This window comes from Siphateles boraxobius, unplaced genomic scaffold, assembly GCF_051911475.1.
Source record: "Siphateles boraxobius isolate OS27281-9 unplaced genomic scaffold, OSU_SipBor_1 113, whole genome shotgun sequence".
Classification (NCBI taxonomy): Eukaryota; Metazoa; Chordata; class Actinopteri; order Cypriniformes; family Leuciscidae; genus Siphateles; species Siphateles boraxobius.
Window position 1 is genome coordinate 89,644 of NW_027508715.1, and position 12,055 is coordinate 101,698.

The window sequence follows — 12,055 nt, forward strand, 5'->3', positions numbered from 1 at the left end:
ATTTAATTTTGGCGGTAATGTGCTGATGAGATTTTCTTGTTCTCTCCGTTCAGCTGAGATGGATTCGTGTGAGAAGATTCTGCAGCGTCTCGTCTTCTCGAAGGAAGCACCCAAAGGTTCTTCTGAGGTTAACGGTTACAAAAGAAAGAATCAAGCCGTTCAGACTGAGCCCAAAGACGAGAAACTGGAATGTTCTTGTAGATCATCCAAAAAACAAGAACCACAGCACACCCACACAAAGACCTTATCTACTCCTCCACCATCACCTCCTCCTCTCTCAGCAGTGCCTGTCAAAACAGGGGCTGGACCTCCACCACCTCCACCTTTACCAGGATCAGGGATGTTTCCTCCGCCTCCTCCTCCACCTTTACCAGGATCACAGATGTTTCCTCCTCCACCTCCTCCTCCACCTTTACCTGGATCAGGGATGCTTCCTCCTCCACCTCCTCCTCCACCTTTACCTGGATCAGGGATGCTTCCTCCTCCACCTCCTCCTCCACCTTTACCTGGATCGGGGATGCTTCCTCCTCCTCCACCTTTACCTGGCATGGCTTCTGTAGGTCCTCCACCTCCTCCACCTTTACCTGGCATGGCTTCTGTAGGTCCTCCACCTCCTCCACCTTTACCTGGTATGGGTGCGCCTCCTCCACCGCCTCCTCTGCCAGGAATGGGTGCGCCTCCTCCACCACCTCCTCCTCCTGGTATGAGCGACGTGATCGTGGCGAAGACGTTTAATCCGATTGGTCAATACTACAGCGCACCGGTGAAGAGCGGCCCTCACCCCTCCCTCAGGATGAAGAAACTCAACTGGCAGAAACTCAACTCCAGAGCGCTTAGTGGTGAGACCTAACCAGCATATCTGGGAGAAAACCCAACAGGTCTGGGTTTGACTGAAACGCATGAGCTGAAAAAATGCATTGCTTACAATGCATGAAGATGTTAATGTATAATGCAATAGTCAGGGCAATTTTTGTTAACTAATGCTGTTTAAATAACACCACTAATAGCCAGACTTTTGATTATCAGTATAAAGTTTAATCAGTATAAAGTTCCAGTTTGCAGCTTATTTTGGCCAATAACAGCATATTTAGACAAGAATAGACCTGTAAAGTGACTAACCACAGTTTGATGGGTTTTTAATGGGTGTTTTAGGTGCAGAATTAGTTTAGTAGTTAGTAGTAATAATAATAGAGTTTGATGTGGCTGGACAGTAAACACGGAAGAAATTAGCAGAAATATGTGCTTACATAATGCATTTGTGTTCAGTGTATAATTATTTTGTATATATAAATGCACACATGCATTATGTATCATTTTAAGGAAATTTTTTTATTATATATAAAATATTTATATAATATAAATGTATACATGCAATTTTTTCATATATATATATATATATATATATATATATATACAAAATAATTATAGTACATGCATATATATTGTAAAAACAAACTTTAGTGCTGTGAAACGATTAATTGCATCCAAAATAGGTTTATTTACAATTTCTGCTTATGGGTGGTTTAACTGCCTCTAGCAAACTCTGAATATATTTAAAAGATCAAGAACAGTGATTAATTTTCTCTTATAGCGCCATAAAATCAGCCTGGAACTGATGCTTTCAATCAGCTCTTGCCATGTCTGTGTGCAATACAGTTGACGTGTCTGTACGTGGGACATCTGAAGCTAGTTTGCACATGTCTGATAGCGTGTTTGTTTTTCGTTCTTCCAAGTAGACGGCCCTTCCATGTGGGCCTCCGTCCCGAATGATTTGCCCCTGGAGCCGAACTACAGCAGCATTGAGCAGCTCTTCTGTCTGCCAGTGGCTGAACCCAAAGACAAGAGCCTGGCCGCGCCTGCCAAGAAAGAACTAAAAGAGGTTTGAAGTTTAATACAAATGCATCTCGCAGCTGAAGCTCGAATAGTAGAGCGCAGGTCATGAGTGCATTTCACAGGGAATATATGAACTGAGGGAAATATTTCAAAAGTCACATTGGATAAAAGCACCTGCCAATGCATTACTGGCGGTCAAATGTTTTTGAAAGTCTCTTCTGCTCACCAAGGCTGCATTATTTGATCAGAAATACAGTAAATATTATTCCAATGTAAAACCTGTTTTCTATGTGTGTGTATATATATATATATATATATATATATATATATATATATATATATATATATATATATATATATATTAGAGATGCTCCGATCAGCATTTTTGGGGCCGGTTACCGATCACCAAAATCATGATCTGCCGATTGCCGATCACAGAATGGCAGGGGAATGGGAATCTTTTATCTATAACTAGCAGAGTTTGCACCATTTGTAGAAATGTGTTTATTTAATTGTATTTAGAAAATGAGATGTCTTAAGGCTACTGTAGGCCAGCTTTCCCAAATAAGGCAGAGTAACATTAAATTATTCCAAACAAAGAGGGGTCAGGCAGACCAACACACATCAGATCAGCCTAATGGGAGGGGATCAAGTTACACTTAGGCATATTTGGAAATTGTAGCCTCTTAATACACCCACTACATTTACTAATTGGCAACAAAATGTACAACTTGTTACAACAAAACTGGCTACTGATAAAAGGACAAAACTATGGCAAGTTTTTTTCTGTTATTATTATGAACGTCTGATGTAGTTGAGCAGAATACTCTTTTATGAAGTTACTTCATTAAAGGACATATTTAATGAGATTATGCCTGAAAAGGTTTTTGATTTTTTTATTATATGTTCATTTAAAAATATATATTGTGTAAAATGACTTCTTGTTTTGTTTTGGTTTATTGTATTTATATGATATTTGTATTTTTATAATTGACTTTTTGCCATGAAAATAGGTTTGAATGCTGACATGGCATTAAATAAAATAATCTGAATCTGAATCTGATGTAGTTGAGGAACCAACTACGTCAGATCAAAAAAAATAAAATACCACCAACACTTTTGAAACATCTCGCGGCACGAATGTACCAATACAAATAAATAAAAACATCTCCAGTTAACTCAGAGCATTCATTTTGTTCATTAGTTAAATAAGAGGCGATCTAGCGCTGAAATGTTTTTATTTATCAAGTGATCAAAGTGCTCGTTGCCGCATCGATCAGTGGCGCAGATACCGCGTTCTGTTGTGGCTCGCGCGGTGCACGGTCTTCACTCGGACGCGCGCTTCAATCCGTTGGGAGACTCCCTATTCGTTCCGGTGAAGGAGAACTCATGTTGCCACTGCCAAGCTCCACTCTGCTGTTGTGTGCCCGTGCGCCAGCCACGCATGCAGGTGGGAAAAAGTCGCGCGAGTAATTTACGTCACATGATCGGCATTTTTGATCTGCGCTTTTGGGATTCGCCGATCAATCTATTTTTAGCCAATATCGGCCGATCATGATCGGCGTCCGATCAATCGGAGCATCCCTAATATATATATATATATATATAATGATTTCCATTACACGAGAGTAGATGTTAAAACTTCATGCTGATTTGTACTCTGCTTTCGCCAAGATAAGCACCAACTAAGACATAGCTTTACAGTAACCTATGCTTCTCCATCCATTTATGCTTCTTTCCATATGGTGATGTAAATCTCCTTCTGTCTAGTGTTAACACGCGTCAGCACACACAACGGCTGCAACCACAGTGCGGTCCCCCCATGACAACCGTCTGGATTGAGCTGAATATATATATATATATATATATATATATATATGAGTAATGATACTCTATATAGATCATTTTATATATATGAGTAATGATGCTGAAAATTCAGCTTTGATCACAGGAATAAATTACACTTTACTATATATTCACATAGAAAACAGCTGTTTTACATTGGAATAATATTTTACAGTTTTTACTGTATTTTTTATCAAATAAATGCAGCCTTTCTCCAGTTCATGAGTTGATTAAAAGCTAATAATTTAACCTTACAAATGTAAAACCAAGAAAAAAAACAGCTCAAATGGTTTTGGCTGATGAAAAAGTTTGTGAATCCCTGATTGATTGAATCATCACTGATGAAACGTTCACAATCAGAGCAGAAATTTGAACTAAACAAAAGGGTTTAATTTTAATTTCATGAAAAACATTCATCGATTTCTCTCCTGTTTCTCAGATTTCCTTTATTGACGCCAAGAAGAATCTGAACCTGAATATATTTCTGAAGCAGTTTAAGTGGTAAGATCAGATGTTTCTGACTCCTCATTGGTGTGTGTTTCTAAGATTATTGTGGCCAGATGTTTAAGATATTTGATTCCCTTCCTAACAGCTCTTTTGAAGAGTTTGTGGCAATGCTGCAGAAAGGAGATTGTTCGAAATTTGACGTTGAGTCTTTGAAACAACTCGTGAAACTGCTTCCGGAAAAACATGAGGTACTTCCCAATAAAATCGAAATGATAATTCACAAGTATTTCATATTCATAGATCTTGATGCGAATGAAAACAAGGCTCACAATCTATGATGTCTGTCTTTTTGTCCACTGGAAATGTTTAAAGTGCCCCTATTATTCTATTTTTAATCCTAGTTTTGTTTTAAAGTCTCCTACAACAGGGGCGAGTTGCATAAACTAAGACTAGTCTTACAAGTTAGTGATCCAATTTTTTTTCTTCAAGACTGTTCATAACTTAAAGTTAGTTACATAAAAACGTACATTGGTCTTTGATACTGAACAGTAAGACTGATTACCCCTAACTAACATTAGCCAGCATCAGCTCTTTTCTCTCAGTGTCTGAAACGCTTCGATCAAAGATTCAGTCTCTCTAAGCTCCGCCTCTGAGAGCTGCTTTGCTCTGATTGGTCAGATGGCCCAGTCTGCTGTGATTGGTCAGAAACCAAACGCTCATTATCATATCTGAATCTCCGCTCTTGATGCGCAGCGATGCGAACAGTAACTTTATTTCTTCTACTTCTCCAGATTGACAACTTAAGGTCCTTTCAAGGAGATCCAGACAAACTGGCCAATGTGGACCACTTTTACCTCTTATTGCTGGCTGTACCCTGGTAAAGTTGCATTAAAATCACCACATACTGAAGTGTTTCAAATTCACACTTCCAGTATTATGCATGAGGCAGTTATTATTATGATTAATAAGCTTAGACAGGATTTCTTTTTCTTCTGTGACTGAATTTAAACCGTATCTCTGACCTAGAGCTTTAAAGCTACAACCACGTCAAACTGAAGTTCTTTTCTAACTGTTAGAAATTGTTTAAAATCAATTTAAAACATGCTAGGAAGCTTATAAAGTTTTCAAACTTTCAGTCAAGGCTTTGTCATGCCAACATAAGTTTTTTCTGACTAACTTTACTTTGTAGTTGAGACTTGAGTTTGTCTTTATTTAACTGTCACAGTTACCAGCTGAGGATTGAATGCATGTTACTGGGTGAGGAGACGCTGTCAATGCTCGAAATCCTGAAGCCGAAGGTCGAGCTAGTGGAAGCGGCCTGTGAAAGTGAGTGTGTGTGTGTCGTCGTCTGCTGAAGATATTCAGGCGCAGAACATGCAGCAGATCATTAAATAATTTAAGGCTCAAGACCATTAATATTCAGTAATATTATTGATTTGATTGCATCTTTTGATCAGATGAGAGCAGAAACTGAATTGATCTGAATGAGTATTGTCTTATGTAAAGCTGAATTGACCTCGTTAAACAGGAAACAGGAAAATAAACAGTTATTTTCCTGTTTATTAATGTGAAGCTGCTTTGACACAATCTGATTGTATAAAGCGCTTTAGAAATAAATGTGGTGACTTGACAAACATTCATAATTTTTTACATTTGTAATTTAACAGTCATGGTGCAGTTTATATTAAGGCGAGACACGGCAGGCAAAAACATTGTTTTTTGTTTTTTTTTCACTGCTGGTGAAAAAAAGTCCGAAATACAAATTTAGGTCTTTATTTTACTACACTTCGTCCGTTTGCATCTGTCGATTTCGCCTAAATTCATCAAAAGTTGCCGGCACCCTGTCATCACACACACCGTTAGAAAGCTCGCTCTCTCCTGTACAATGCTGTCGGATCCAAATATGGTCATTTCCTTTTTATCAGCAACCAATCGTGAAAGTGAAAGGGGGGATTTAACCACTGATCTATATAGAATGACATTATATAGATCAGTGGATTTAACTCTAAATGCGCAATCTGGTTTTACAATATAAATCTTTAAAGCTCGTTTTCTCAAAATGACTTTTCTCTCATACTCCAAGTCTGAAATCTCCACTTCAGTAGCTCCTTTATACACCAAACTTTCCAGTCGTGTACCTAGTTATATTATGAAGACATTTACAGAGAGATTTGTAAATATATTATTCCTAGCCTGATTTATATAACATTTTATTCAAAAAACGTGGCGAAAATCATTTTTTAAGGCTATTGTCAGTATATTATGATTTACAGGATAACAAAAGTAGATATCCATAAATCCCTCTGTAATTTTTCCCCCATCTAATATGTGAACCTGGCTTTGTCAATACCCAGATTTCGTTTTTTTTTTAAATGTATGCAAATTAGCGCATGTTCAATCAATTTAAACATTAAATTACAAAAAACTTGTAATACATTTTTTCTCATCTTAATGTAAATAATTAACTGGGAAAGTTTCATGGTGATATCTGCTAGTTAAAAATTCACCTGTAATGTCTCGCCTAAACATCTCGAGATCTGAAACATTCAGTGAGATCGTCATGCATCATATTTACACATGAGATGTTCATACTAAATGTTGCAATCATCAATGCATTTAAGTTTGTCTCACATTATTGTTTAATGTTTACAATATTTCTAAGCGCACACAGGATTAAAATGTGAAGTGTGTGTCGTCCCGCAGGTCTCAGGAAAAGTTCACTGCTGCCTAGTTTCTGCAAGCTCATCCTTGATGTTGGAAACTTCCTCAACTATGTAAGAAAAACACCATTAAAGTGCCCTTCTTGTGCTTTTACAAATATCTTTTCATGTAGTGTGTAATAGCGCTGTTTGTGACTGTAAAAGCTCTGCATATTGAGTATCGTAAACGAATCTGCGTAGGTTTGTAACTAATTAGCATAATGCCAGCCTCTGGTCTTGATTGGCTGAACAGCGTCTCTTAGCTCCGCCCTCAAACACTGTAGTTTATCTGAGACTGGAAGCGTTTGGTTTGTGTTGTTCACACGGTTCCAGACTGCGACCATTTTTTTGAGAGTGTGCGAGTTAAAATTTCATGTGGTGGCATTTGTGCGAGTGCGTGGTCATGTACTACTCAGTTATATTCACGCATGCGCAACAGAACGCCGTTGTTTATCAGCAGCTGCTGCAGTCCGTAACTTATGTTCAAAATGAACGGGTACATCATGAATCCATTTTCCAAACCGTGTTTTTGACTTATCCTGAATCACTACGGTACGCCTATAATAAGTGTTTATATTCTGACTGTTTTATCCCGGTGTCGGCTCGGCTGCGGAGTTGCCCAGTGACTCGCCATCAGTGTTGGGGAAAGTTACTTTTAAAAGTAATGCATTACAATATTGCGTTACTCCCCAAAAAAGTAACTAAGTACGTTACTTAGTTACTTTTTATGGAAAGTAATGCGTTACATTACTTTTGCGTTACTTTTTCTCACGTGCATGGGCTTGTTTGTTTGTTTTTTAATAACAGCTAAAACAATCTATTTTTGCCAATTGTTAAGGCCCTTTCACATCAAAAGTTAAATGAATAAGCCTAAGGCTGAAGGAAATGCATATTTACTACTGTGCAGTAGAGGGCGCCGCTCAAACAAACCTTTCAGCTGCTGCTGTTCTTGATTAAATAACAATAGGATACAGGAGAAGGAAGTTCAACACTCTTATTTCTAAACCTAATCTAAAGTCATTTTTGCTTATTAGTATGGTTGAATTAGATCATTGTAGGTCAGCAGCAAAGACATTGGTTAATAAAGTGAGATTAAATACATAAAGTATATTTTTGTAATTTAACATAGTTAATTATAAAACTTTTGCACAAAATTCTGAGATTGCATTTGACTGTTTTTATTCCTTTTGAGGAATACTGAATGTTTTTGTGCAAGTGAGATGAGTAAATGCATGTTCAATGCAAATGCACAAAACACCTCACTTTATTTCTCTCAACATGGGGACAGGAGAGCTGTCAGTCAATAAATGTGAAAAAGTAACTAGCGTTACTTATTTGAAAAAGTAACTCAGATATTTTGTTGTAAATTGAAAAAGTAATGCGTTACTTTACTAGTTACTTGAAAAAGTAATCTGATTACGTAACCCCAACACTGCTCGCCATAGACATTAACGGAGAGAAGTTGCTCCGGCTACAATGTTCTTCCGCAAGACACTTGCAGTTTATTTATTAACGAACGTTCACGTCACGCGCATTGCACACTGATGGTAAATGGTTACATTTGAGTTTTTTTTTTTTTTTTGGAGAAATTGTACTTTTAAGAGTAGATTTAAATGTGGGTACTTTTACTTTAACTCGAGTACATTTCTATTGAAAAAACTGTACTTTTACTTCGTTACGTTGGGGCGACGTTCCTCTCGTTACTTTATTTTTAATGCAATACATATTGTTAAATGCGTTGTTTATTCCAAGCGCGCTGTATCTTTTTATGGGCATGAGCGATGCTCAATTTACAAATTAATTATTTAATTAACAATAATTATACAAGTAATAACATAATTAACAAGTCGATTCTGTTCAAAGACTTGATCAAACAAGTTGGCAGATCTGTCTAAATCGGTTCGCGAATCAGTTTGAATGATCTGTTCAGTTCCTCACACACTGAATCACTGAAGCGCGTTCAATCACACTCGACTCGGAGTCGTAACAGGAAGATTTAAGAACATCAAGAGCTTTGGATGAAGTGGCCGTGGATCTAGTTTAGTCTAGTGAAAGCAAATCTGCAAATGCATCATATTTTTGCCATCGATGAAGATCTTTATTAGTTGAACATCTTCGTAAGCTGTCTGTGAATGAATGATTCCACAGCACGATACATTAAATTTCATTTAATTCAGGTAATACATTTTACAACCAAACAGATTATTACGCCATGATATGATACTCTTACTCAGGTAACTTAAAATAGTTGAGTAAATATTTCTATAAGTACTTGTACAGTTTTTGGATACTCTACCCACCTCTGCTGATGGTGAAACGCACCAATTTGGAATTCAGGAATTATGGCATATAAAAAAGAAAAGAACATGCATGTTTTTTTTTATTGGTTTTTTGAGAGTTTTTTGATTTGAGAGTTAAAAGATTCAAACATTTTGCTAACATGAGGTCTTGTGTCACTGTCAGTCTTTTTACATCAGTGCAAAACTAGGGTATGTAGATTAAGACCACTATTTATCAGCATGCATTGATTAATGCCATGTCATGTAGCAACAAAAGAAAGGTGCGACCAAATCATATGCTGGTGCGACCAACTGAGAAAGTTGGTAGCACCAGTGCAACCAGTGGAAAAGTTAGTCTGGAACCCTGGTTCATGTCGAGGAGACGCTGTTTTCTGCAAATCCACTGAGATTGATACGGTTAAACCCACGCCATCGTTACGGTTCGTATCACTGTGTGTCAAGAGCTAAGATTCAGATATGATAATGAGCATTTGATTTCTGACCAATTACAACAGTCTGGGCTGTCTGACCAATCAGAGCAGAGCAGCTCTCAGAGAGGCGGAGCTTAGAGGCTGAATCCTTGATCGAAGCGTTTCAGACACTGAGAGAAAAGAGCTGATGCTGCAGGGGATATTATGAGAGAATTAGTGCTTTTTGACCTTGGATGCATGTGAACCTGTTGTAGGAGACTCCAAAACAAAACTAAGAGTCTTAAAAATAGCACAATGAGGCACTTTAAAGAGTTTTATATTCATAGAATTTATTATTGCTCAGTTTATATTAATATTAAATTTGTACATTGATTAAATCTGAAGGTCATGCATCAGTGATTGCGCATCTGTAGCCTTTGATCGAAATGTAAACTTGGAATATGTTGTTGGTCTTTGGGCAGCAGAGTCTGTGGCTGTAATGCCCATATCACCTTGGATACTCTGTTTTCTGTATTTAGTGTCTTAGTTCCTCATTTTCTGAATCATTATTTTTTTCCTTTTTGCCAGGGAAGTCACACAGGAAACGCTGAGGGATTCAAGATTAGTTCACTGTTGAAACTCACTGAAACCAAAGCAAACAAGAGTCGCATCACCCTCTTGCATCACATCCTGGAGGTACACACAACATTGTCTGTTTTTGCTTAATTTTGTCAAGAAAAATATTACCTATAAAGCCAGACCAGCACACAGCGATGTTTCGTTTCTGAATGAATCCTCGTTTTCAGCGAATCAATCAATCAGTGACTCATTCATAAAGAGACCCATTTACTTAATTCCTAAGCGAATCAGCCGTTTGAACGAATCAAATGAATGAATGATTCAATGACTTACTCATTTAGATATTTACTGCCAACTACTGGCAGTTTTAGTCTTAAAGTTAGAGTATAATTTCATTAAAGCAGCACTGTCGTTTTTCAACCTTCATAATATATTTCCAAGACCCTTGCGATGGTACATCGACTTGCAATAGGTTGAATGACACGTCTGCCGTAGCCTGACAGTGTCTATCGCTTTTACTGGCACTATGTAACTTCAGGTTTCGGGTAGGAACCCGAACACAAAAAGAACTACAAAATTCGACTGCTTTGCGGCATACGTCACTTCCTCAAATTCTGACGTGAGAGCCCAACTAGCATTTCATTGCCGTCTGTATGTTGTTGTCATGACCGAAGCAGAAACTAAAAGGAAGAAGGCAAAGGTTTTGTCAAAGGAGACTAAAAAAGAAAAAGGGAGAGTGACAAATAAAAGGCCGGACGAGGATCAATATTGGTCCAGCGTTCGCTCGCTGCCGTGAGTAAAGGTGGAGGAGGAGGAGGGGTGCCCGACCGATGCTGTCCTGGCCGTCATGCTTTTGGACTAGTAAATATATTGCTTGCATGCTATCTCTATTTTTTCAAATTTGTTGTCTGCCTGACCATGTTACGGAATCTATCTGGTCCTCCATTTATCTTCATGATAGTCAAGTTTGTTTATTTATTTATTTTTCTAGTGAAAGTGTCTTGCCTCAGGCTATAATGCAAATCTTTTTTTCAAATTTGCAGATTTATCTATGGTAGCTTGATATTATAATATTGGCGATATATGGCTATTACCTACCACACAAACATTGAATTGAATTAGCATATCCGTTATGTAAAACGGTAGACAATAGGCCACTATAATGACGCTGGCTTGTAAACGTGAGCTACGTGATATTTTGAAGTTTGAAAAAAAATAAAACCCATGAAATTATATTCATATGACATGGTGAAATATATGCCAACGTATCTGGGATGAAGACATTTCACACGCAACGCTGGCAGTCTGTCCAAGATGTGAGAACTCAAGACGGTATCGCCTTGTCAACAAATGCACGTGTGTCCCCTGGTGTAACCACGACAGATTTTACGACCGTAGTAGAAGACAATACTGTTTCCCAACTGTAGGGGGACCCCGAGAGCAAGACACGCAAAAACGACATAGTGCTGCTTTAAAAAAAAAATCATAAAAAAAACCCCATTAAAGATATAGTTCACCCAAAAATGAAAATTGTCATCATATACTCAGCCTCATGGCTGCTGAAGCCTAAAAGTAAATGTGTAATAAATTCTGTTAAAACATATTTCTTTCTAAAACTAGTTTTTGTAATGTCTATTTGATACTTTTCTCATTCAACTGACTTTAAATGATCTTTTGGGGTGTCATTTATCAGCCAAATTTGATGTGCGCATCTTGTAATTAGAAAAATAAAAAATAGCTTGACAGCTGTAATATAAATAACATTGATTGTCACAAGCGCAGTAATAATGTTTAATTTGGTATTGGTTTATATTAGTAATTTTAGTGTAGGTTCACCCAAAAATAATGTTTGAGTTTCTGTTCCAAGCCTGTATGTCCGTACAAAGAGACTGGACGCTTGTACTGTCACGCTCCAAAAAAGAAAAAAATCACCATAAACCGTTCCTGTGACTCAAGAACTTTT

The 12,055-nt window shown here is 37.6% G+C and overlaps 1 protein-coding gene across 1 annotated transcript in view; it reads left to right on the top strand.

Moving 5' to 3' along the window:
- Positions 1-12,055, top strand: part of LOC143706933 (inverted formin-2-like) — a 36,317-nt gene that overhangs the window by 23,981 nt on the left and 281 nt on the right. The window contains exons 8-15 of the mRNA XM_077199411.1: positions 54-839; positions 1,734-1,879; positions 4,118-4,179; positions 4,271-4,373; positions 4,917-5,002; positions 5,351-5,451; positions 6,829-6,899; positions 10,102-10,209. Coding sequence (XP_077055526.1) covers positions 54-839; positions 1,734-1,879; positions 4,118-4,179; positions 4,271-4,373; positions 4,917-5,002; positions 5,351-5,451; positions 6,829-6,899; positions 10,102-10,209 — 1,463 coding nt within the window. The remainder of the gene's footprint in view (positions 1-53; positions 840-1,733; positions 1,880-4,117; positions 4,180-4,270; positions 4,374-4,916; positions 5,003-5,350; positions 5,452-6,828; positions 6,900-10,101; positions 10,210-12,055) is intronic.